At 45.8% G+C, this 27,570-nt stretch overlaps 1 protein-coding gene across 1 annotated transcript in view; it reads right to left on the bottom strand.

Moving 5' to 3' along the window:
* LOC144132873 (uncharacterized) overlaps positions 1-27,570 on the bottom strand; it is a 48,526-nt gene continuing 20,956 nt past the window's right edge. Inside the window, exons 2-5 of the mRNA XM_077665587.1 lie at positions 9,820-9,963; positions 7,966-8,067; positions 6,184-6,285; positions 1-295 (exon numbers count right to left, since the gene is read on the bottom strand). Of these exons, the coding sequence (XP_077521713.1) occupies positions 261-295; positions 6,184-6,285; positions 7,966-8,067; positions 9,820-9,963 (383 nt within the window). The 3' untranslated portion in view covers positions 1-260. The remainder of the gene's footprint in view (positions 296-6,183; positions 6,286-7,965; positions 8,068-9,819; positions 9,964-27,570) is intronic.

Raw genomic sequence — 27,570 nt, 5'->3', positions numbered from 1 at the left:
TCATATATTTGTGTACCACAGAGGCGTACACATGTTTATTCCGTTAAAGATGTTTGATGCTCCTCGTTTACCATTTTGTTATTCCTTTTTTTCACGTATGATTTAAATTAAGGCAGCAGAGGAAGAGTCTGAAGGTCCTTATTATTAGCAAATGTGGATTGTTTTGAACCTATGTTATCGAGAGACAAGTCCGCCCTGTAATTTCCATCGTCCGACCAGTTCTTCTTCGCATGAGGGGTGCGGGAGGGTTCCATTAGCGTTTATCCACCATTCCGCGGGCCTTGCTTCATGAATCCTGCGGGTAAAAAAAAAACAAAAAAATCAAGCAAAATTTATCAGAGCCACTAAATTTTATTATGCTGAAGAGTATGGCCTATTTATGACTTGCGCGTGCTTTTAGAAGGTTTCACACGCACTTTCTTTCTTGAATAACCTCTCATACACCCCCCTCCTTTCCCCAGATGAAAGAAGTCAAGTTCTACTTCATGCATTTGTGGATTTCAGGCAACATGCTTTTTAGATGAAAAGCGAAAAAAAAAAAACTCAGAAAACGTACGGTATACTTTTTGGGATTTGAAGAAATGACGACAAAGCAACTGAAAAAATTACTGGCATATTCCCGTAAATAGTTGACAGGCTTTGTCACTTTTTACTGCAGAAATCGAAATCTAATAGGTATACACAATAACATGTGTTACCAATTTCCAAGTTTTCATTCTGATTAATTTGTTACTCTTTTACTGCTCCTTGGCATGCCAGACTTCGATTTCCCATTCTTACATAGTCAGATCTGAACAAAAAGAACGGTCCGCACAACGTGCTCCTTAGATGAAAGAGTAAAAAAAAACTTTAAAAATGTAAATTACACTTTTTGGAATTAAAGAAATGACGACAAAGCAACTGCCAAAATTACTGCCGGATTCTATAAGTCGCTGGAAGCATTTGACGCTTCTCCGAAGCGGCACTCATCACGACCCTCTTTCTTCTCCTCCTACCCTTCCCCAGTACAGGGTAGCAGGCCACATATCAATCTTCCTGTCCAACCTCTTTGCCTTCGTTTAATTAAATTTATCTATCGTCCGCAGCCTGCCGCTCGCACGAAGGATGCTCACCATTGCACATTGAAATTAGGCAGGGATATCTCTGATTTGTTTCACAAGCCAATTCGCTCGATAGCGAGGGTGAGGCGACTGAGCTGCAGTGACACTCCTTTCCTATGCAGTGCAGTCTCTTGTAGAAAAAGTCACGAGATGCGATGCATGCAAATAAAATTATTCCTGGGTTGTTTTGCTAGCAATCCCGCTGGCATGCATTAGGTGGACGAACGCTGCATATTCTCAAATTATTTCAGGATTTTTCAATGAACTAACCTGCCTGATCGCGTGCAAAAGTTTTTTTCCCCCCCTTTTTTTTTTGCAGAGCGGCATCCCGCAAGCGTTTCTCTATTACGGTACACGTCGAGCAACAGAGTTTGATTACAAACAGGAGACCTTCCTAGGATTCTATTTATCCAGATGTTCTTGAAATAAGCAGAGAATAGTGGATGATCACTGTTGAGAAGTAGACTAATTCAGTTGAGCAATGTTAGAAAAAAGTGGTAGGGTTTTAATGTAGCTAAATCGAGTAGACGTGAGAAAGCATGTGTTCAACCTGATTGGCTCAAGGTTTTGTTTTGCTGGGTAGCCGGCCCGTCTGGCGACGATATTAGACTAAGGTTAAGCACTGATTGAGATTAAGCAGATCGTATCTGTTCGCGCTGCAGACGGAAGAAGGTGAAAACGGTGATGTGCAATGCACAGCGGGCGAGTGTGTTGCATTTTAAACCCAGGCCTGATTCTATCGTGCAGTGCGAAGCCGATCTTTTCGCCCCGCCGCGGGTTTGAAACACAGCCCCAGCAACGTTTATTTTATTTCTTAACCCTCAAGGCCGCGGACGGCACAAAATTATTGGCTGTGTTTGACCCCGTGAAGTAGTGCTGTTGCACTAAATTAGAGGACGTAATGCGAGAAGTGCATTCGACAGCGGCTGAATGGTTCTAGCACGGCTATTCAAAAGGCTGCACTGCATTACAGTAAATTGCTCTAGGGTGCCTCGATGCCAGCGCAGGTTGGCATCGAGGCACCCTAAATTGCTTTGCAACACTGCGCCATCTGTGGGTCGCACGGAAAACGCGGTGCGGGGTCTTCTGGGACTCAGCGACAGTGGGCGCTTCGCTCGCAACTCTAGTAGTCTGGTCTGCAGGGCTGCGCGCAATGCGGCGCTACTATTAAACCGGTTCCGACTGGGTATGGGTATATTTCGGGCCTCACGTACGCGTCAGCCCTCTGAGCTCTGTGGCTTCTTTCCGCGCAATTTGAATAGCGCTATTCAGCTACTTATTAAAAAAACGCCGCCATCGTGCCGATTGTTTCCATGACCTGCGTCGTTAACATGTGCCAAGCTGTGCTAAAGGCCGAGAACGGTCGTGTACTATAGGCTTGTCGAGTCCTTGGCTCTGAGCTGCGGTAGAGGCAGCGGCCCATCGTGCATGTTTCGCTCTCCGAAAGGCAAAGCGAGATACTAAAGAGAAAAAATTCGGGGCTCACAGAAGAACGTTTAAAAAAGTAGGGAAACGATTACTTGTATGTCTAATGTTTTTATGTGTCCAAAAGACTGAGGTCGAGGAGTTCGGCGTGTCGTCATGTCGTCGGACTTTCTTCGTTGGACTGACGTATGCTTAGACAGCAGGTGTAGCTATAGGCAGGGATACAAGTCATAAATTCACGCCACCGCATCCCGGAGAGATGCAAGATATATAACTGGTGGTCCGAATATAACATCGCTTAGAAAAGCTGTTAAGTGAGGCAAAATGAACGTCGGTTGGCAATTCTTTCCAATCGCGAATTCATTGATTAGTGACAACCTGTAAGTTACGTTACATTTGTTTAGAGCAACGAATTTGGAACAATTCCTTACGACAGCCTAATTCAAAGGAGGCAAGAGAAGGAAATTGGAACCGTGAGGGTCATGAATAATTGGTAGTAGCATATCGCTGATGCGTGTAACGGGAGAGTATTCACAAGCTGCTCACACCAACTTTTGTTGACTGAACAGTGCATGTTCGGGTGACTTGCGAAGAAACAGAGGAACTGTCTTGATTTTACTCATTTATAGAAAGAGCAGATGACCTCGTAAAAAGGCGCTGAGGGTCTGCACATCCAACCACGCCAGAATTCCTCGCAAAAAAAAACAACAAAACACTGAAACTTAAACCTCAGCGTTGAAAGAACGTCTAAATTATCCTATATATCAGACAAGCAGAGCTGCATGCATACACGTTTAGTCCTGTAAATCATAATGAATGGACATGAACTTTAATCTCGATTTCATGATTACTTATTAAATGGAACCTGTCCGAATACCGGTGTCTGTCTATAGTAAGGCTGGCGTTAAAAAAGGCCTTATTTCCGCGCGGTTCTTTTGCGCAACCAGATAATACAAACAAGCACTGGCATCGCTTTGAAATCCAGCCAGCCTCGCGTTACTGTGATCGCAGCTGTTTGGCGTAAAACCTTTTGTTTTATGTATTGCTGCTCCGGGCCGATATTTGAAGACATCCTACTTAGAACAAGGAAGAAACGGCCGTGCGCAGGGCAAGTAATACGAAGGCTGGACAATTGATGGTACTGTTATTAAGGGTGATGGACCGGATTCCAGTACATGGCAGGCGTAGCAGGGGTCGTCACATAGTAAGGTGATAAGGGGATATTGGAAAGTTTGTTGGAATAAGGTGGCCGCAGCTTGCACAGGACAGGGTTAATTGGAGAGATATAGGAGAGGCACTTGTACTCCCGTGGACGTAGCTAGCCTGCTAATGAAGATGAATGATGATGACTCAATGCAAGAGGTCTTTGCGTCAGTTAAGCCACCAGGCGAAGCAACTACAGCTGGTCATTAGTGGTACTAAGATTTTAGGATTACATTTAGTCCTCTCTTCAAGACGTATTTTCAATGCGAGCGTTGTCTGGAATAAAAAATAGAAATCGAGAAAAAGTAAAGTCTAGAGTAAAGTCTAGCGTCTAGACGGAACGCACTATGAGCGCTTCTTTGCCTTCGTGGCACCGCTGGTCGTTTCCTTGCTTACGCATATTTTTAGACTTCACATGCATCCAAAAATATCCTAATAACCACAATTTCGCCGTCTCCGCAAGGTGTTCAAGGTGGCAGGATGGCAGGGGCCATTTTTTTTCTTCTATCCACGGGTCCGTTCCGCGGGCACTTGTCTGTGCAATTTTTGGGCTCCAACGGTGCGTCATGCGACGAATGCGGCTGGAGGGCGGATAAAAAGGCCACGAGTAGAACGATGAATAGAAGCGTCTGTTCCTCCTCGCATCGCCCCTGCGATTCTGCACGCAGGGATGGGAATGGCGTAATGGCCGCCGCCGCTGGCGGCTCGAGGTGTACATCGTTCGTGGTGGTGACCGATTAGAGCTGGCGCGCGCTGTCAGGCTTCCGGGGCGCTATTTGGAAAGTTGTTTGGGCAGGTGGGTCCGGCTGCTTGGGATGCGTCGGTGAAAGCAGTTCGCCTCCGGCGCTGGTCTCTCGATGCCCACGGCCTCGCCGCCGCTAACCATCATAGTTGCGTGCTGGCGGAGACTGGCGCTTTCGCCACGCCTGAGGAATACTGCGCAAGGCTGTCCCATGAGAAAGCATTTCTGTTTGTAGTTTTATTTTACATCTCTGATTGATCGCCTCAATCAAGGCCGGGTGGAAAGTGCTTGCACTTGCAATCGAAGGAAAACATTCAGTTCAATACATTCGGCTGTTGTTTCACAAACAGAGCTGACCCAGAAATGTTCAATAAAACATGTAATCGGCATTTACTTTCTTGCAACATTCATATCTATGGTGGAAAGTTATGAACAGTTCGTTCTTTCCTCTAGACATTCACAGGGAAACGACTAGCCTGGGTCACAAAGCGCAGTGCAGGGCAACGTTATTTCAGTCTTAGAACTTCGCTACACTGCGAAGGTGAGGTTCCATTTTATATAGCGTGTCGGGCCGTGAGTGCTAGTTTCCACCTTTCTTCTTTATTGTGACCAAATGCATGCAATCTGTGGCCCACAAAACTTTCCCCATTATAAGGCAGTGTAAAAGTGGTAGGATTTTTTCTTGATTTTATTTTTTTACTAGAGTAGACAAAACTAATAAAATGAGTAATCAACTCATGTCCTCGTTTGATATCATTTTTATGCGTACCTAAGTCAGAGCTTCCAGTTCGCGTATCGGTCAGGCAGCTTGACTTTGAGTAAAGGCGCAGTCCTAGAACGGGCCTCTGGGTCAGCCTGATTCTGAAAATTAGCATGTTCCGCTGCCCAATCTGCTGGTTTGCTGAAGACATTTTTCGAAATTTTAAAAATATTAACAGTGCCCATAAGTTACAATACAGATTTTTTGTTTTAAACACAAAACAATACCAGTACTCTTAACCTCGAATCCAGAACAAAAGGCTTTTCTATTTATCTCCAAGTAGTTCTGTCCTAGAACTACCTTTGGAAAGCTGGCCATTGTCTCCGCTGTTAAGCACCAAATCATCGCCGTAAAAGCTATCGACAAGGTTGGAAGGGCGAAATATATTTCCGATCATGGTACAGAGTTTGCACGAAGCGTAATAGGCTCTGATCGGTCATTCAGCCTGGGGTGAACAAACCAAGGGTGCGGTAATGTGAAAATATAATTCAAATACTCTTCCATCTTTAAACTCGTGGCCCTCGGTCTTTGGCTAAAACCACGCCACGCACTCGCCTTCGCCTCTATTTCTTAGTGGTGCGATCGAGGAAGGAAATGAATATTGCAGAAGGGAAATAATCACGGTATAACACTAACCATGCGTGATATGGTATAAGCGAAGTTGCTTTTAAATACAGTCGGGTAAAAGTCAAGAACCGGCGGACGCCCTTGGCTGGAAGGAGGTCCTTTGATGGGCCGAGGCATTCTTGACTTGTATCCGACTCTACTGTCTCTGATGCGTTGTCAAGCACTGGCTACTCTCATACAGACGTTTAATTTCGTTACTCTGCACTTCCCTTGGTGCTGCCAGGGTATTTACGCACCATATGCGAAAACCATGGCAAGGGTATGTGCTTCGGTTTACCCGGCCATAGTCTATGTGAGACGACACCCTAAATATTGCCAGGACGTACCGCACTTGCAGTAGGGGCATTTCCCTGTTCTTTGGCGAACCAGGCATCCGTACTCCTCCGGACAGTTGCCAATCGGGGGGCACTTGTTGCCGGTCACCAACGCTGCGACGGGATAAAATGGAAAACAGACTGTGCTATGCACTCCGATAAATCGTACCATCACATGGCGGCACTGCAAAGGCAAGCTATAGTGAACTAAAAAGCCGAGCAGGTTCTGACCAAACTTAAAAGACGAGATGACTGAAATGTGGCAAGCAAAGCCAGGACATAGGAGGTAGAGTTTGTTTGTTTCCTTAAAGATTAAAAGAGGGCCCACAAAGAAGCGCGAAGCCAGCATATCTGCAGATTATGTGAATCCGCTTTTTCATGATGGAAATGTACAGCGCAAATAAAGATGAGGACACAAGGAAGACACATGGATTACACGAGCGCTCGTGTGTTCCATGTGTCTTCCTTGTGTCCTCATCTTTATTTGCGCTGTACATTGCCATTACGAATCGCCATGTGACCAACGCAACAACAACAACAACTACAACAACGAATCACCAACATACCCAGAGTGCCACCTTACTGCTCTTTCAACAAAGCTTATGCATGATCTTGAACCAATTCACCAAACTTTCTTTAAACCTTTCTTGCTGCTTGCATTTAGTTACTTTCCTCTGCCATTTTGTTGCTTGTAATGGTTAATTAGATTTAAGCGTGTCATCCTGTCCCGCTTATAACAGGCACGGGTGTGCAGAATATGATCAGCACGCTGGTGCCCTGTCGAGAGGCCTTGGAAATAACTGTCGGTGGTAGGCTGGTATTCCTGGAATTGCTAATTAAGTACTAACAAGACGCACATCCATCGATCAAGACTTCGTTTACTCAGGAAGTGTGCTACTACGTTTTGCCGGCACCTATGACCTCCGGATTAGCCTAGACAAGGCGGGAAGCATAAACACTGTCTCTTTAACACACAGCTGCACACTTTTATCCCACACTGCAATTAGTCTGAAAGTGGCATTATTTACTCGACAGGTTAGAGTTGTGCCCAAACGCGACCATCAAAAAAGAACTCTTCCCAGTGCTTTTTGTTTTTTTTATACAGTAAAAACGACAATGCCTTGGACTTCAACTTCATTAGCTTCAAAGCGCACAATGGCATTAATAATTCTTTTTTCTTTGAAGCGCACACTTAGGCAAAAGCATATAAAGCCTAGAGAGTTATAGAATCTCCGCTCTCCCATATCGGGCAACCCTAATGACCAAACGTTGCGGAAAACCGATAGTTGTACTCCTGGTAAGACAGCAGTGGCAGTAAAAGGCCGAAACGTCTTCGTTGCAAGCGCACAAACTCCACGGCGTGAGGCCTCGAACGAAGCAACAGTCGAAACGATTGCAACAATCGCTATTGTCAGACTTAGTGGACAAAGCTCTGTCTCACTACCGTCAGTACAGGTCATACGCACGAGTTCTACCGTCAGGCTTGCAGGCGGCTGTACGTAACACTTATAACTGTGGCCAGATACACCAGGAAGTGCTGTACAGCCATGTAGTGGGTAGTCTGCGGCAGCTGTGTCACGCGAACCCTCGTTGATGAGCGAAGCGAGTAGTTGCCTTAACCTTCCGCTTCAGCCGTTTCATAAATGCCCAGTAGTACAACACGGCTAGCTGATAATCTGCGCTTGGTTCATTTGAGCAGTGTGATGTAGTTCGCTCATTATAGCAGTGTTTATAGGCAGGCTCGCAAGAAATCTTAAAAACTGCAAATCAGCCACATCCTTTTGAAGTACTCACCGCATTTGCAGTAGGGGCATTTCCCTCGCCTCTGTAGAACATAGCAACCGGTCTCCGATGGACACCGTAGCCGGGGACACTCTAAGTGGTCGTCTATGATTACTTGGTCCGCATAATGAGGAACAAAGGAATCAAAACACACTGTGAGCATCGCGTGAGCACTGTGAGCAGGAGGAGTACGCGCTGAGCTATCAAGGTAGCCAAGTTTATTTCAGAGGTGAGAGGGCTCTTAGCTATGGTATCATGGTTGAACTGTCGAACAAAACACAGGTTCCGTTGAGGAAAATGAGGTCGGAGAACGGATTTGAGAACTGACCACATTCTTGCATTGCCATTTTAAAGCTGTGAACGTTTAAGATGGTCTTTCAGATTTTTTTCAGCTGCTGCTCAAACATCAATGTCCCTGTATACTTTTTTGTATCACTAATGTTTTAAAGAATCGGGTGCAATAAACACCTCGTATCACACCAGAGGTTTCCGATTTTTTTACATCTTACAGCTCGTACAGCATTAGGATTGTTACCGTGACCTTCTTAGAGTTATGAGAGACCTTGTGTAAGGCACTAGATCTGCTCTGTGGTCACTGGATTTGCGAGTTATAATGTGATCAGCTACAGCAGAAACGCTGCTAAACTCGGAAACGGCCCATAAAACGCAACGCTCTAAATATCTAAGCGTGCGATTCAAAGTACGATGTCGAGCGCGAAAGAATGATATTTGTGTAAAACGTGCGTCTCTGTGCATATCTTTAAAATTATAGAGCCAATTAACTTTCCGCCGCGGTATCAAGACAGCCTTTGGTTCACTGGAAAAAGAAGAATAATGCAAGGCTTTCGCTTACGCATATTTCGCGCAGACAAAATATATACGGGGGTTTACAAGTGCAGTTACCCAGCGGCAAAGGTTTAAAGGGCTGCAATTGGGCTCCAATTTATACGAAGTAGGCGCGCATGCGCGAATGTTTCCAAAAATTAGGTTAATGCTAAATGAGGTGCTCCTAGTTACACATAGTATGTGTTGCAAACATGAAAGGAGGGTGAACTGAAGTTAAAATTGGCGAATCGGCCTTGAGATGCAATGTAAACTAGTTTCCTGACTCGGAAAACAGTGCCGAAATGTTCTTCAGCGCCTTCGAGCTTTATATGAACAACTTTTTACGTAAATGCGCAAGAATTTTATAATAAACGAAATTGCACCCGCGGTTAAACTGTGTTCCAGTACTTCCTTTTTTTTTTTCGTGACAACTGAAAATCGATTGGAAATGCATGTTGACGTCACTAGCCTTCCTTCTATGCAGCAATAATTGAACCGTAAGCATTCGCCTTACTTCAGAGAAGTAAGTAAATCAGAATTGCGTCCTCCGGCGTGTCCGACGCCGCAATTTTTTTCTGGCTTACAATACTGACAGCCAACAGCTCTGCGCTGATTAAAAGATAATACGAACCGTGTGCACGCTGGGTTTTGTATTCGTTAGACAAAAAATAATAATTTAGTAAAAAATACTCATATTGCTCCAATAGAACCATATATCAGAATAACCTGGATTACGCTCAATTTGAGAGTAAAATGACATTTCTGTTCGTGTAGCAATTTGTGCTAGGTTCAGGCGTAAGCAATTTCTCATGTCTGAGAAATTAGTTTGACTAAAAAAATTAGGACTTCGCCAACCACGAACTCTTGCCCCCTTTGGGTGAAAGCACCACTGCTACAAACAGCAACTGCAGCGGTGCACAAACATGACATCAAACTATAACGATATTGAACTGCAATACTTTAAATTAGTATTTGGCAAAAGCTCACCGGGAGGCAGCTTAGTACGCCTTGAAACGGGCGAGAAAAAAGGTAGGGGCTTACATGGTCTCCTCTCCCGATCGCTGTCGCTCGTCGCACTGTTGATATGCCCGCAGTGGCAGTGTGGGCACCCCGTGAATGGTTCTCGCGTCACGCGGCATCCCAGATCTGTCGGGCACTCGAAGCTCGGGCAAAATGTCTTGGGCTCTGCACATGTGCAACATGATTTGAACAGGCGAGGACTAAGCATTTTACCTATATTAAGATACAGAACATCATGAAGGATGTAATGCATGGTGCATTCGTATGTCAAACGGTGCAAATGGCAAGCACGGTGTCAGTTGAAGGAGCCAACAGTAGAGTGATTACAGCCGTCGTTCTCGAATGTAAAGACAAGTGAAGGTGTGATAATGATACGACACATACAAAGAATTCTTTGAAGGATTACACAAGTATTTGCTCGGTGCGTGCATAGCGACCTAAGTTACATATTTCTCGCTATTTGCGCGTACAGCAGTCTCGGGCATTATTTCACAAAAGAAACAGTATGACCTGCCGCGCGGGCAGATGGTGAGTGCCAAAAGGCAGCGTCCTTGCGCCGATCTCTAGAACGGCCGACCCGAAAAGGAACAATGTCCCGCACCACATTCGCGCCCCTCTGCTTCGCCCGAAACCTTCGCACAGCATCGACGGCGTTTTCTGACACACTCACAGGGCGTTGGAGCAAGCTTACGGCCGAAGATGACACTTACTCCAGCCCTCCACCGTGATACAGCAGAGCGCGGTCGGCAGGTAGCGGGCGAAGTCCGTCAGTTTCCACACCACGAGGGAACAATGAGACGCACTGCCCGGCTACTCCGACCGGGCGGCTAATGGCGTGCCCACCGCGGTCGCCTGGTAAGGTAGGGGTCGACGATCCCATTCACCCTACCTCTCGCCCCCCCCCCCCACGGTCTTGGAAGACCAATTGTGTCCGCGGCGACAACCAGTGTCTGGAGGTGGCGTAAGGTCATCTCAGCCGCCGGCAAAAATCGGGCTGCTACACATGTCCCTTCTTTTTTGTTTTGCTTTTTCTTTTGTTGTGCCTTGATTGGCGGCGTTTAATGGCCGGACATATGCGCTCGTGCACATGTCTGCACTTCTGGCCAGCACAAACACGGTAACGGTGACACAGAGCAAGATCTTAAAATTGGTGTCTACTTCTGTTGTATCCTGTTTCTAAGTTTATTTGCACCTCAGTAGGATAATTACGGCTACCGCCACTATATTAGGGGCTAACTAAACAACGCGCATGCGACATATGAATACCTGTGAAGTGGTTCGCGCAGATAACTGAGGCAGTAGTGATAGGCTGACATACGACCGCAGAATTTCCGACCAATCACGTATCAAGAAATAGAAAATTCGAAGAAATTTTGAAAGCTCGAAGAAAGTTTGTCTCCTTTCTTTTTTCCCAGAATATGAAAGTAACGAAAAAAATGAGAGCCCCAGTTTTGTTAAGCGCATTTATGTTGTATCCGAGAACAAAATTAGAGAACAATATATTTTTGCTGCAAAACAAAGATGTTGCAAAGCCCTTTTTAGGAAAAGATGGATATATACTTCATATAATGAAATCGACGCAAAGCATTATATTTGACTAACTTGCCACTGCTGGGTAGGGGAATGCTTGGTTATCTGCAGTTTGCTTCGTTGAGGTTCGAGTGCACATACACAAGTTTTTGCACGCGCGCTCCCGCAAGCCTGTCGAGCATCTTCGAATGCACATTCCCGAACTGCGACCAATTTCTTTCATTTCACGCAGTCGATGGGGGAATTCGGAGCAACAGTCGTGTGCCTGATGTCCGGAGTTGGTGGTTGTAAACGCCTTGCGACTGCATGGATGGCTCCAGATGTTTAGCGTACTCCCAAACAGCCTTATAAACCAAAATTTACAGTGCGTACTGAGATCTTATGATACATAAAACTGCGTATGAATATTTCTAATGTTTTCTACATTCAGCTGGAAGTGACAAGAACGAAGAAAAAATTTATTTTTGCTCTAAATTCTCTAGGCTACTTTCGGGTACTTGCATTTCTAGTTCCAACATGTAAACAAGATTCACAACCATGGTTGATTTGCAAGCACCACCTATGTAACTACCACTTGAGCAGCAAATTTACAATCTCTGGTGCCACGTACGTTGCCGCTGCAGTCGCAGTGAGAGTTTTTCTTGCATGCATTTAAAACGTCAAAAACAGGTGAACTAAACTGGACCGACACGCCTATCAGTACTTGCTATGCTGTAATAAAAACGCTTCGAAGCTTTGCAGTCTTGTTTTTTTCTGTGTCCGCTTATCGAGTACTGAAACGTGATCCTAAGAGATATTTTCAGTATGCTAAATTTCTCTGTGCATTGCGACATAGTCTTCCTCCGTGATTGCGGTGTACGGCGCTTCGATTGTATTTTCCTCTTGTTCTCCTCGATACTTGTTTCTCATGCATGTGTGCTTCTTCTTACCTCTCGTTCACCTTTCTGCTCTCTTTGAAAGTGGACACGTGTTGTTTTGACTGTTTGTTTTTATTTGGTTTATGACTGCTTCTTATTTTACTATTTTATGTGAATGCCACGTGTGTTTGGCTCCTTATATTTCTACTAACTCCTGCCTTTCAACACCGAAGAGCAGCAAGCAGTATTTGAAAAATAAATAATCCTTCAGGGGATATTATAACTGTGTCAAGTTTTACATGAGCCCCATGCCGTGTGTTAATTTTAACGCACTGGATCACATCGCATTCTCATCACGATGATAACTTATTCGACGTTGCCCTTCCATCTTCTAGCCATTAAGGTTGCCTAAGTATATAGAGAGCGTGTGGCGTCAGCCCTAAACAAAGATAATTCTTTTTTTCTTCGACGCAATCTCGCTAAGTATTTGCACCACTGTCCTAGAACCCTGTTGTTTTGGTCAAGTGGACGTAACATGAGAAAAGCGGCTGTAGCGTACTCAGTGACACTGTGGATTGTGAGATATGTATGTTTCTTTGCGCTCACTCACTCCTGGTACTGCAGTTTTGGTCAGTGGAGCACCACAGGCAGGACGATTCAATGGTGCCCGCGGCATGAAAACTTGTATTATAAGAGCGGGCTCATTTCTTCCTGCTCCTCACTTAGAAAAAAAGGTGCGTGCACCATGAGCCACTGGAGAATGCGGGCGATAACAGCCTAGCAAAGAAACCATACACTGTGCCCACAATGCAGGAGGCATGCCACGTGCACTTCAATGAGTACTCCACCGCACGCCACTCATTTCACATAAAGTTTTGGTGCAAAAGCACCGTAGTCAATGTAGTAGGAAACGCATGCCATCACGCCTGACATAGAAAGCGTTCAGTTCCCGTGAGGGAGGCTTTTATCATTAATGTTATGTGCTCTTTGCTCAAAGGTTATACCACCCACCATCGTCACAATGTTTTCTATATCTTTATTGGGCGCTGGCAGACAAAGATCACGGTCGGCAAACTTCCGCCATGATGGTGTTGCCGCGATTTCAAGCACCGGGAACACTCTCATCTTCAATAACCTCAATTTCGGAGAAGCTTATTAGATTGCAAAAAGACTACGAATGACTCAAAAAGAGCGAGTGTGCGGCATCGTCAGAACGGAACATGAAGATCACCTCAGCAAATTGGACCACCAAAGACTGCGAGCGGAAGGGAAAGATGGAGCACAAGCGCTTATCGGCTGGAGCATTGAATATTCGTGAACGCAAACGAAAGTCGGAAATGGAGCATGGTGGTAATCAAGGCTCATTAATAGAGATGAATCCTCACGAAAAAGGACGCTTTAGATGCTGCCTCTTCTTGAATAATGTAGATACCTTCATGAGGGCTACTTGGTCATCGCAATGCTTGGCCGTTCGCTTTCAGGTCTCTAAGGATTGTTTTCTAGGCACAGGTTGACAAAGGAAAGACTGGCGTATTGGAAGAGGTCACACTTAACATAATGAGAGCACTTCGAGTGAGCGGGCGCCAGTAATGGGGCTATGACGATCGCAGATGTGAGCCCCCCAAAAACAGTTGTTCCCCAAAGTACAGTGTGTAAGCTTGTACGAGTACTCTTAGCTATGGCGATTTACTCCCTCCAATGGTAAATGACACCGATACCACGACGCCATTCAGTGTTTCTTTTTCTTCTAATGTTAGTTGCACTTGAATTGATCATATTTTATCACAAGCTCTTGCTTCGGGTGATGGTCCTTAGTACTTGCAGGAAGACAACTTCTGGATTGATTTCATGATCGGATTTAATTCTTACTTGAAAAAAAAGCAGCTTTTAGTGGTGGGAATGAAATGTATATATTGGCCTGCCTGGCGCCAGCCCGAAGAAGACATTTTGCCATGTTTTCTTCGCTTTCAAATAATGCTTAAGTTATCAACACCTTTTTTTTTAGACATTTCGCCTCACGATGAACAATGTAGTATAGTATCTGTCCCTTTTTTCGCACATCAGCTTTCGTCGCGAAATATCACTTTTAAAGTGCCTATTGCAAATTGCATCTCTGAGAATCGGGAAAAGAAAAACCTCCATTATAAGACCTGTAATCTCCCAGTATTTACGTGTAGATGAAAGATAGCACAAATAAGGGACGGTATACAGCATTACTCATTCCCCAGCCAACGAGGCTCACAGCCATTTCTATTTTTACTCTCACGCACGCTGTTGAACCACCTTTCTGCTGCTGACGTTCCAACGGCAAATAATTAGTCCTAACGGCCGCGAAGACCAATTACAAATGCCGGGAAGAAGCATCACAGATCCATGCAAATACTTTGACTTTCTTAGAGGTCGGGTACCCTGGCCTTCCTGAAATTCCATTTTGCACCGTGTTCAGAGTTATTCCTTAGCTCGTAACCGTGCTCAAACCATGAAATTGCTGTGAACTCGTTTTAGAAGTTTAAGACCTAAACTGAGACCCCATGAACTCAAACGCCTGCCACGGCTTTTGATTTTTTTTTTGGCTGTCACCCCTCCGATCGAAAAAATGTAAAACATCCATCGTGTTTAAAGTGGCTTTTCGCACGCGCTCTTCCAACAGCAATGGGCAACCACGAAGCAAAAGCAGCATGCACATATTTGTGGAACCATCACGAAACATTAGCAGGGAATCAATGTGTAGTGTTGCTCAGTGCTGATGTCGAGCACTAGCCTTGAGACCGCTGATGAATAAAAAAACGAAGTCAAATACCAGTGAATCACACGGCGAAAGAGAATAATTCGCATAGTTGTGTTGGATCCTAATGCAGTCCTTGTGGTCAATGTGTTCGAGAAATTATTATCACATATAAAGAATTCTCGCGCGTGGCATTGCTTTTGTGCACTTGTCGAATGCAGTATATGTCTATGCTGTAGTGTGCATTACCAAAGAGCAATACTTCTCTCCTAAGCACTTTCATCACTCTGTAATCCCTGGAGCGGATCAGTGCTCTGTGCAACCGGTCTACGTTGCAAATCAAAGAGGCGCGTTACAGGAAGGCGACTTATTCTTGTGGGTCCCTGTCAGGTCATCTGGACCATTTATAAATTTACCGTAAATAGCAAAACTTCCGTTACACCAAGATAGTAACATTATTTTTGCCTCCGAGTGGCGCAGTTATCAAACCAGCTCGTGCATGCTTTTCCTGCAACTTCAAGCGCCGCAATAAAAAAAGTAAATACTGCATTTAAAAATGCTCCAGGAAGATGTGCCTTGTCTGTGGGTAGAAGGCACTTGATACAATTCAGTAGCAGAGTGGGATGATGCTCGTGCATAATTTCTTCGGCGCATTTAGGATCTCATTATGACTATCTTTTGGAGCTCCCTACGGCAGTGCGAGCCTTGCATCTATTAGCGGTAAGGTGCATCACTCTTACTATTTCCACGCGTGGTTTGGTTAGCAGCTCCTCAGTTTCTCTACAAGACATGCGGCTATAATTATCCCGTTGGCAACAAGATGACTGCACTACTGCTTTATATAAACGCGCTCGTCTTCTGCGCATGACCAGCCTCGTTTTTAAGCTGCGAGTCACATGAATGAGCAACCCTCCGGGCAGCATATAATTATTCCGCCCAGCAGAGGTCAAAAGCCACGCGCAATCACGCCCAGAAGTGGGCAGGCCGTGGGCAGTATTTGAGAAAGATTAATCTGAAGGCCCGACTTTAATTGGCCCCTTCCAAAGCGGAAGTACTTTGGGATGCGCCCGCGCTTTACGGTGTGTGTGTGTGTAGAGATGAACGTCAGTAAAAAAATAACTGGCCAAATAGGGGACATTCTGAAGGAGCCCGAAGAGGAGTGCACGAACTCTAATTTGCAACGATCATTTAGACTTCCATCAAGTCTACACACTCAGTCATCGCAGGTTTTAATTGTGTGCCCCGCGGAACTACCCCTATTTGCGGCATAACACTCCTGACGCGTTCATCACAGTGATTGATGTAACAATTTCCAGGAGCATGTGGTGCCTAGAGGTAATATCCTACTTTACAATGTGAGAAAACACAATACGAAAGGTAGATCGGGGCCGTTTGGGTGAGGGGCGCAATTTCTCGACTTAGAAAGCGGAAATCTAATTCGTACTTTTTGTGTACACTAAAGATAATTATGTGGAGAAGCATGAAATAACTTCCCTTCTTGTTTCCGACTGTCATTAGTGCAGCACTTTTGACTACGCCTAACGCGTTGAATGTCGTGTACCGTCTGTTAGGCTTAAGAGCGAACTTTCAGGGATAATAGAGTCTACAGAACCTCATGGGACAGAGAACGCTTAGTAACCACGCAACCTGGAACGCACGTAGTTTTCACACGTTATGTTGTTCTATGAGAATCTGGAAATTACAATTAATTAAACGTTTATTACACGACAGCTGAACCGATCGGGATGTACAGTTTCTCGTGTAGAGTTCTTGTTTAGTGAAGGATGATGATGATGGCTTTTTATGGCGCAAGGGCAGCTTAGGAAAAATAGCGCCATGACACAAGGTAGTTCTCTTTGCACACGGTGGGGTCAAAGACCCATTTCTCAAGCATTTCACCCTAAAGAAGCCGAGCACCAGGCAGGTTAAAGCTTGTGCCCATTGTATCACTGGTCGCTACCCGGCGGTACAGGGGATCGAACCCCGCACCTCCCGCATGCGAGGAGGATGCTCAAACCACTAGGCCATGGCTGCGATTGTTTAGTGAAGGGAAACATACTTTTTTTTTCAGAGAAGAAACTTACGACTGGTGAGCTGGCAAGACGTGAAGGGAAGCAGACTTTTACGTCTTGCCAGCTCAACAGTCATAAGTTTCTTCTCTTAAAATTTGTTTTTTTCTTGTTGTAAAATATGCAAAAGATTGAGCAGTGTGAGAGGCGCTATCAAAAGGAAATAAATCAAAGAAAATAAAAAATGGCGCGCACCTAGTCAGCCGCAATTTCAATGTTGAAATGCTCTGTTCTCAAATTCCTAATTTCTCATGCTGAGGCAGAGCCAGTGAAAGCAAATGAATGACTTCCGGTAATTGCGGACGTTGCTTCGAAGAGCCGTGAGAATTCAAGCGAAGACGATATTCGATTTCAATCTTAATTAATTCCTTCGCGAGCACGTGCGGCAACTCAGCGGAAGACTCGACTAAGATCTTCCTGATTCAGGGACAGAAGGGCCACTCCTGCAATAATTTGTGACCAGCGGAAGCCCTGCAGTCACACTGTGGCAGCACGGCGGTAGCAGTTGGTGTCTTGGAAGCCAGCAGGTAATCCTGAAGCCGTGAGACGAACTGCGTGCAATTAGTGCTCCCACGAGAACGCGCGCTTGACCGTATTACGCCATAGAGAAGGGCATTGTGTTCTCGTGCGCGTGGCGCCTAATCAAACTATACGATCAGTGCTCTGAGCGCTGGTGTGTACTAGCGCAGCGAGAAGATAAAAGCGATGTGTTCTTTGTGGAAATTATTAACGCCAGCCCGAACTGTGCCGCTAAATGCAAGGAACGGAAATGCAGTTGCTGAGACACTTAATAAACAGAAGAGATAACCGGCGTTCTGTAGCTGATTGAGAATGGATACCGAAATATAGAGAGTGTCTCGAGCACGACAGAGAGTCAGCTGGAGACGAAATACTAAATGTGCGAAGATAACGTTGGTGGGACTCGCTCAAGGTAGAGTAATTTGAAAATATATGTAGAGGCATTCTTGATGCAGTTGAGTCTACCAAGGGATATGATATTAACAGTCGTGATGATGGAAATATTCTCAACACTTCCACTGCGATGCAGGCTGCGGATGAAAATTGAGGCGAATAATATAATGTTCATTGAACCTATTTTCTTAAGCGCACTTTTTGACTCGCCTTCTTCCATTAAGTAAGCTGCTCCCGTATTCGAGTAAATATGCTCCAGCTTTATCATCCCAAACATTGTTCGTCGTTAAGGCGTGGTATGGCTTGCATAGTTAACTCGCTGATTTCGTGAAGCTGCAAGGTGGTGGACGGAGTGCAAGCCATTATAACCCAGTGGAGCTACTTCACACTGTGGCAGCATGCTACACGTAGCCTCAAGAAAAGTTTTGGTCCCAGAGCCAGCGTACGTAAGAAACGCGCACTGCTTTGCATGGAGACAATGTTGTTCGCCACTTGCTCCGACCTTCGGCGTGAAGAAACACCAAGCTCTCGGCGTAGAAACAATGCGAGTTTCGACATAAAGAGAGCCACAAAGTGGAGCTAACGTGAACTTATGCTACAACTATCTAAATGATTTAAACGACGCGCAAACTTGTTTCGATTCATGCAAGCTCTCTCGCTCTCCCTATTGTGTCTAGAGCCGGGGCACTCTCGCTTACAGGCTTACACTAACCGCCTCCGGCCTATTGTCAGACTTCAGTGCCGCGCGTTTGTGAAAGCTTGCCGCGTTTAAAACGAGACGCTACAGCTCACTGAGCAGTCTGGAAGCGCATTCAGTCTCGCAGAAGCACCATCGATGCTATTTGCAAGCTACACCTGTCGCATTCTGGCAGCGTCCTAGAGAACAGTGTGCTTCAGCTTGGCCAACTCATTACAAAATTTTAGGCTTTCGTAGCTTATAGTTCAAGTTTGTACAACTACATGCGCCACAGGGCAGAGTTTTTGAAATCCTGTAACCAATAGCTGACAGAAAATTATTGAATAAAACCACCTTTGGTTGAGCGATAACATAAAATATCAGTTATGTTCGTGCCTAGATTCATTTTTTTGTTGAAAGTGGAGTCACAAATGTCACATACATCATGTATTTCATATTACTGTCTTTTGCGTGGGAAGCTCGGATACTATTGAGTGTTTTTTTTTTTGGGGGGGGGGGGGGCGGAGTGGGGAGGGGCGGGTTGTGAAGCAAACCATAATTTGCAGTGTTCTCTCTTCAGCCAGTTCTTCGTACTTCCTCTGCTAGATCCATAACCACCACTGACCATAATTAGCCTATATGTATCCCTTGATAATGTTATGGTGTTTCAGCGACAGTATAGTTGTAACTTCAGTCTGGCATTTAATTTGGCAGAGAAGCCCGGTTATCAATACCTGGCCCCGACTTTAGACATGGGGTGACTGTATCCTGAAAATTTGACGTAGACTGAACTTTGAGCCCTTTTTACGGGCTTAAAGGCAATCATTTCGGCGCCATGAGGGGCAGGTGGTGTCACAATCTATGGACCGTTCTGGCATGGCCGCTGCGCAGAACATTCAAGGTGCTTCAAGAGCTGAACTCTTTTGGCAGTAATGAACTGGCGGTATTTTCATCAAACAAAGATATCCAAAACTTCCTAAAGAAATACACACTGGTTGCGACATTCGCGTGCAAGCTGGCGCAATCTTTCCTAAGCCTCCGATTTATTGCTTCCTTCCATCATTTACATTGACAATGTACAAAAGCGCGAGCGCTCATAAATGCAGCTTTAACATTTCCAAGAGGAGCGAACTCTCCTGAAGTACATTACGCAAAGGCCGTTAGAAGGGAACAAAAGACTAACGCCGACCGTCGCGCGGAATGTGGGCTGATGTGAACGGATGGCCGCTCCACGAATCCCTCTTTCTTTCTCGCAGATTGAACAGCGCGCGGAGCTTATAACGCGCGCGGCGGCGCACGTGCACGCATGCGGCGCTGGCAGGGCATCGCCGCGGGTCATCTTTGAGAACGTATTCAGGTTTCGAGCGCAAGCGGCTTGGGCAAATACTGCGCGTGTCTTTTAGCGCCACCCAACCTTGGAAGAGCCGAGCCACGAAGCCCGTGAGGCGGAATGGAGGAGCGGGAAGGGGGGAAAGGAGAAAACGTGCTGCCTGATCAGTCACAATCATTCGCCGGTCGTTGCCTGGTTAACGCGAACGCAAGGGCGTTTGTCGAGCGCAACTCTGAGTGACCTCGTCCACACGGTTTCAGCTTGGATAGAGCACCGCTTTTACGCTTACGCTGCTTGTATGCGAGTGCATCAAGGGAAACCTTAGCGTACCTAATGGACAGGTGGGTGCATACGAGGAGCGTCTACTATTAAATGAGGCGGTGGCAGGAGCAACTCGGCTTAGTATTCAGTTCTCATATTTTTGAACGAATTACTTCATTCAGAAACAACGAATAAATTTTGAAATTTGCTAATTGTTATTATTTCTCAGCAACGTTACAGCTGTCCGACCGCGGCTGGTGCCCACAACGTGTCGTGTTCGTTTTGCCGCTTTGGACCTCTATGGAAGCGTCACTAATACTGGTTTGTCATCAGTACGCTGTAAATTCGCGCTGACGGAAATGGTTCCTAAAGCCTCGTGAATTTTTTTCCTAACCAATTTGGGCGCCCTTTTCCACGCACTTATTACGTGTTCTGCCTAGGCTCGCTGGTGTTCCTCTATATTAACGTTAGCAAAATGTCGCGACGTCGGATTTTGATAGTGCCCTTGATCAATACTTGGGGTGGCTGATCGCTTTGGCGTGTATGGGCGGCTGAACGATAGTGTGTAGTAAACGGACTAACACGTATTGATTAGGCACACCATTTCAGGCTACAACGAAGAAAGCATTTCTTGTTGGCTTAGCGAAAAATGTTCAACGCTGAAATAAAATGTGCGCCGAAAACTAAAATAGAGGCGTAATAAAAGCTGCCGAACCCCATTGCCCTCACGCGACAAACAAAACAAATAACGTCATAAGACAGTTTCTGAACAACCAGAAACCTTGTAGAACACGACTGTGCCGAAATCAGTGCCTTTAGGATACCTTCCTACATCTGTGAACAGCTGGGTGTCACTGAGCACTAATGACAGATGAGTTAACTGATACAAAGAAGGTGAAGAGCAGAGGTTAAGAAATTGAAACTGATTATGCGCATGCGCATTGCGCATGCGTCCGCCTGTATACGTTGGTAACTCGCGATTTCGCTTTTACCATTGAATTGTTCGACCCAGAATCGACAATGCTTCTAGCGATATGGTGCCCCTCATATTCAACACACTCACCTATTTAGATTGTCAATGGGACATAGATGCCTACTACTACTCCAAAATGAAGTCAATGGGACATAGATGCCTACTACTACTCCAAAATGAAATACACAATGTTCCGACTTCTGTGCATTCATTGGCTCTAAACTATAAATGAACACCACTTGACGTGCACCATGGCCCGGATAGCCAACCCGAATGACACTGCTTTCTGTCAAAGCAAATAGAAACCTACAAAGTCTTCCATCTTCTTAGATATTGGTCCATACGAGCTTCTGCGTGTACTCGTCGAAGCATATTCTCTAGTTTGTTGCGAAGTCAACACCAGTCCAGGAATTTCTGAAAAATTGCCCGAGAATGTTTCGAAGACCATCCGACGCGTTCAGTGTAGGCCTGATTTTGCTTGCCTCTTAACACCACTACCATCACCACATGGTTGTTTGCAGCAAGCGGAGATGACAAATTGGAAGACCGCGATAGTAGGGCACAAGCTCTGCACTGATGCAGCTTTCACAAGGGCTCCGAGGGAAGCGTTTCAGCGAGAAATTTAAGAATGTAAAGTTTTGGAAGAAAGGTTTAAAGACAGGAAAAAATTCCAGTGAAAAAAGGAGGCATTTACCGCATATTTACGCGCAAAACATGTCATGTTAAACGTCCGTTCACCTGCAGGAGAGTGGTTTGACGCAGCCACTACGAGATTCAAAGGTAACAGCGACGCTGATGTCGCTGCGATCTATATCGCCGATCAAAAGATTGAACGCCACTGGCCGCCGGTAGCATTGCATAACTGGCTTGGTGCGAAATCCGCCGTTCATTTCAGCAGCACAAGTCAAGGCTAGGCAAGCTTTCTGAACACCCCGAGGTGAGTGTTCTGCACTCGCCTCGGGACCTAGCTGTTTCCGACCTGTCTGCATGAAGCGACGACAGAAAAATGTCGCATTCGTTTGCGGCACGCGCTGGATAGAATGCGCAAATAAGATGCGAAAGTAATGTGAAAGAATAGAATCGTTAACGAGATGCCGCACTATCAATGACTTTGCAGTTCTACACATTTCATCTTTCCCTGCACTTGAATCTACCCACTTAAATGCCGTTGCCTTGTATTGCGCATGAATATTTATTAGCATAAGTGCGTGAGATATAGACTATCGCAGACGACTAGCACCCTTTCTTGCTACGATCTCCATTGACAATGATAAAAAATTGCATCACATCGGCAAAACAAATACAAATATCCGTACTAAAGACAGCTGCTCTCTCCCTTGAACCTGCATGGGGTGTGTGAACAGAAAATTTGGAAGGCATTGTGATCTCAGGAACACCGAAAACTGAAGTGCTGAAGATTGTTTGTTTATAAATATATTGTAATATCAGCAACAAATGTAACGCGAACTAGGGAACTGAGCCACGAACAGCAAAAATAAGAAGCTCTAGGCCAGGGAAGCTCAATAGTAGCAGAGGCACTCTTCTTCAGAAGTGTTAATCAACCACTCTTGTATATTCTCTCCAGGAGCTAACATATTGGTGTTTTTGCGTTGCCTTCTCAGATTTCTTGCTCGAATTACATTCTTTCTGACAGCAGGTGCACGTCTTTCATTGAGCTTAGCAGCATGCGAGCACTGGCTTAAAGAGGGACTATCCTCCAGTGACCTGATTGAAGGCACTACAAGCCATGTGAAGTAGGCTGGTTTCTCATTGAAACCATCAATGCAACAGACGTATTGAAAATGAAGTGATTTTAGATGGTTAAGTTCGGTAAGTGATACTTAAGTGAGAACATTGTTCCGATGAAACCTTTTCTTGCTGACCGAATAGCACAGGCTGTGATTAAAGAGGTATAGCCTTTGAGAAAGCCAATATGACATGCACATTAACAAAAGGACTTCCACTCCCGTTTCGGGTTCAGCTCATTCTGGTATGCGCTCCTGTCGGATCAAAGATCGCACCGTGCATAATACGCTAGGCGCGTATAATATTCAATACACTCTTGCGAATGGAACGGTCCGCGGGAGGCAATTAGGTGCACGCCTTCTCGGCGATAACGGCGGCGCCCGTCCGGCGTCCGTCGAACTCCCCCTTGTAATCAGGCGACCTTGCGCCGATTTCAGACAGCACGCGAAACACGCGAGCCCACCGGGCATGTAAGCCGTCGTACCTTGTTCGACTTGACAGCAGCAAGCCGCAGCGCGCAGCAATCGCGGCTAACCGACATGCCGTATAAACGAAGCTGGAAATCTGCGCAGTGGCTCGCTATAGTTCTGTGCACTGATGCGCGAGAAGTTCGAGTAGCGAGTCATCCGTGCGGAATCACTGATAACACTGAGTCATTGAGAGAACGACACAAGGTCGCTCCTTGAGCCACTTACAGAGCTTCTTTGTCTCTGTGCATTACGTGAGGTACAGCCGTCGGCTAAAGAGTAGAGGCGAAGGCGTTTGCTTCGAAGCGGTGTGGTCAGACTCCAGTAGCATATGTGTCAAGGCGCGTTCACACTTCTCCGACAATCTGACGTGAAGAACTAGGAACTGTTCTCATCTGCGGACGCCCGAGCAAGGCGGAATCCCACACCTCTGCTGTTTCTTGCTTTTCCATACACTTCCCGGCCAACACGTCGGCGCTAGCGGCATGCACAAGTATGGTTAGAAAAAAACATAAATCGACGCCGTGTGTATCATAACTGTATCCATGCTTACGTACGTACGTTAAATCGCAGGCACATTCCCACTTCTAGTTCAGCGTAAGCAAACACACTCGCCACGATAAGCCCATATAAGGAGCTATCTGGTGGTCAGGACGCGAACCATTATTCTCAGCAAACCTAGGCTTCTCTTAAGCCTAGTAGTGACAGAATTGTCACTCTATATAAAAGATAAAGGAAATTTATCACTTTTACGTTTTCTCTATGGGTGAGGTGAGACGAAGCGAAAAAGCGGTTCCCCATTTATGGCCAGTGAGCGCGCTCAAAAATGCAGCAACAACGACGATTTCGGTCCGAAGCGAGGGGTCCTGCTTCGAAGGGCGCCGCCATGTTTGTCGTCGCGGAATTTTTCCGGCGCCGCTTTCCGCCCTGGTCGGCGACAAAGGCGGCTGAATCCCCTTCGCTCGCCGGATTTTTGGACAAGTGTGAACGCGCCCTTAGTCTTTAAAGTTTGAACCGAATGCTCTCAGCTATGCACAACGCGCATGTCCAAAAAGCAAACCACTCTGGCTCTATACTGTTGACGAAGGGTGTACTTAATGTAGGATCATGGACGCAGCAATCTTTCAGTGTTGCAAAAAAATCGCCTAGATGGCGCCGAGGCGAAATGCGCCCGCAATGTAGATACAACCTTTGTCCGTAAAGTTTCGAGACTGAATTATTTTATTCTCTAGAAATGACTCCGAAAAACAAATGGTGGTGCGTATGAGTAGCGCCATCTTTCCGGGATAACCTGAACTATTTATGTTAATTGCTGTCACAGCCGCTAGATGGAACTACATGTAGAAAATACGTTGTCACTAGTCGTCTCCGCATTACACTGTGAGTGAATGTGGAGGGATGGGTGTCCACCTCGAACAGCGTGTAAACATAAAATTCTACGTGAAGTTTGGCAAGACACCCACACAGACGTATGAGCTCCTTCAGGACGCTTACGGCAACGAGACATTATCGCGGCTGCGAGTTTTCAAGTGGCAGAAGAGGTTCGTTTCGGGGAGAACGTCGGTGGAAGACACAAGGCAGGGGCTCCCTTCAACCTCACGTAATGAAAACAAAGTCGCTCGGAACAGGGAAATCGTACAGCAAGACCACACCATTGCAGTCCGCATGCTATCAGATACTGTCGGCATTAGTAAAACAGCATGCCACCAAATTTTGAGTCAGAACTTGGGGAAATGAACGCGGAATGCCGGACTTGTGTAGCAGTTCCTCACATAGGACCAGAAGGACACGCGGGCATCATGAGCGCTGATTTGCTCTCCGAGGCTGAGAAGGACGCTGCATTCGTTGACAGCACCATTGCTGAAGAAGGAACGTGGTGTTTCCAATACGATCCTCAAAGAGGCAGAGCGCCGAATGGCTGCCCATAAGCTCTCGTGCATCGAGAGAGGTGCGGCGACAGAAGACCAAAACAAAGACGGTGCTGATCGTTTTTTTTATGCCAGAGGTGTCATACACCACGATTTCGTCCCACCAGGGCAGACGCTGAATCAGGAGTTTTATATAAGCATGCTCCAACACACGCGCGCTCCAACACGCCGTCGCCTTAATTTATGGGCATATAGACAATGAAGCATTCTCCGCCGCACACTGCTCTCAGCGTGACAAAATTTCTCTGCAAGCACAACATTACTGTACTTCCCCATCCGCCATACTCGCCTGACCTCTCCCCATGCGATTTTTCCGTGTTTCTTCGTGTGATGAGAGCCCTGAAAGGTCGCTGTATGGGGAACGTGGAGGCCATTCAAGACACCACGACTAAGAAGCTGGCAGTCCTACCAAAAGAAGCGTGTGCAGCTGTTTCCAAGACCTCAAGAAGCGTTGGAAGCTGTGTGTAGACTGCAAGAGAGACTATTTCGAAGGGGTGCTGCGCAAGTGATTTCAATGTTAAACGCATTTTTTAGTGGACTCAGTCTCGGAACTTTACGGACAAAGGTATACACCGCAGCATGTACGGCTGTTCTGCCTATATTTGGCTGAAGTGCTGCTGTTATAGGGCGCGCGCCCAATTAGCCTGGCTCAGGAAATCAGTTTTAGAAGGCTTGTGCATCCTCACATAGCACGGAACTCATGTCACAAGGCGAAGCCGGTGCTGAAGTTCCGTGTATTAGCAGTCAAGGCTGCTAATTATATATGCAGCTAACGATGCGGTCGCGTGTGAACGGGATATGAAGTTGGAGAGAAACGTTAGCAGGTTATCGCTTAAGGTAATCGTTGTAGCAGAAAGGAAAGCATTCGCTAGAAGCGTGACTGTGCAGCACGTATTATATCCTTTGCGTGGTAAACCACCACTGTACCATTTCCTTCACGCTGAAGGGTGCGCTCAAATACCGCCTGTTCCCGATGTTTTAGTATCGTAGTAAGTGTTTGTAAGCTGAACATTGGCCTTTTTAACAGCAAACTACCATCATCTTAGAAATTTCTTAGCGAGAGCGCGCCATGCAGTCTTCGGCCTGTCTTTGAGGAACTTTGTCAGGTGTTACATTCTCCTGGTTTGAAAGCATGCTCTTCTGAATACCCACTTGTGAGCAAAAATGTGGCACTCATTTTTAAAAATTGATCAAATGCGAGCTGTCATTCGCATATTACAAAATATCACTCTTTCATATGTAAGGACCGGTAATTGTGCACGAATATATTACATTTTAATGCTTACATAAGGGCCCACACTAAACTTACAATTGTCATAAAATGAATGGAAATCAAATGCTGCGGCTGCAAGACATTTTTTTGGTCACACCTTCGTTTGAAGAGGTCTCTTTTATCTTCGCAAACTAATCCACTTTGCGAGTTTTACATTTACGCGTCGTGTGCCGCACTTCATAGCAGTGCAGTGGTTGTAGGCTGATATCGCTGCACCCAGGCATATGCTACGCCTCGTAACCAGAGTAGGCCTACTTACTGAACGCACCAAATCAGTAGAATCATAATAAAGTTATGAAAGAGAAGAGAAAAAAAGTAATTGAAGTAAAAGCAGCATATTTTCATTGTGGGATAAGCGATGGAGAAAAAGTGTAACCGCGTAAGCATAGTGTGTGGTGAGTGATCATCACTAGCCGGTTTGCAGCATCGCACAGTAACAGCCGTGGTTGCTTATAAGTAGCAGAGTGGATTTGTGGCTGCGAGATAGTGTAGTCAGGATGATAGTTCGGGCTAGCGCTTCCGATTTGATTCGGTTTCCCTAAGATGTTCTCGCAGGAGGATGCAGACGACGACTACGAACTAGCGAAACTTAGGGAACTAGGCTAATACACCTAACATTATAATAACATCGTACAACCTCACACAGCTTCACATTAGTACGTTAGTGCAGCTTCACATTAGTGCAGCTAATACGTTCTGCAGTGTTCTATTTAACCTGAGGAGCATCCAACGTTTTACCCCTGTACTTCAGGCATAGCTTTGTGAAAGGACAAATAAGAATTTTGACGACGTTGTGGCGCGCATCACGTGTGCAGTTTAGCACAAATGGAATGTCTTTCATGACTTTCGTTTTCCCCGGGCAGGAAATGTGCCAGTTATAATTTCACAGTGCCCTCCTTACTCCCGAAGGCAGACAACCAAAAAGAGACTATTGCAAGGGCACTCATCACTCTCTTCGTTTATGTATCGTTGCTGTAAGCTAGCGACCAGAACTCACCAGAACTGCCGCTTTCAGGGGAAGCCGG

The sequence above is a fragment of the Amblyomma americanum genome, chromosome 5, assembly GCF_052857255.1.
Source record: "Amblyomma americanum isolate KBUSLIRL-KWMA chromosome 5, ASM5285725v1, whole genome shotgun sequence".
Taxonomy (NCBI): Eukaryota; Metazoa; Arthropoda; class Arachnida; order Ixodida; family Ixodidae; genus Amblyomma; species Amblyomma americanum.
This window is presented reverse-complemented; position numbering and strand designations above follow the sequence as displayed.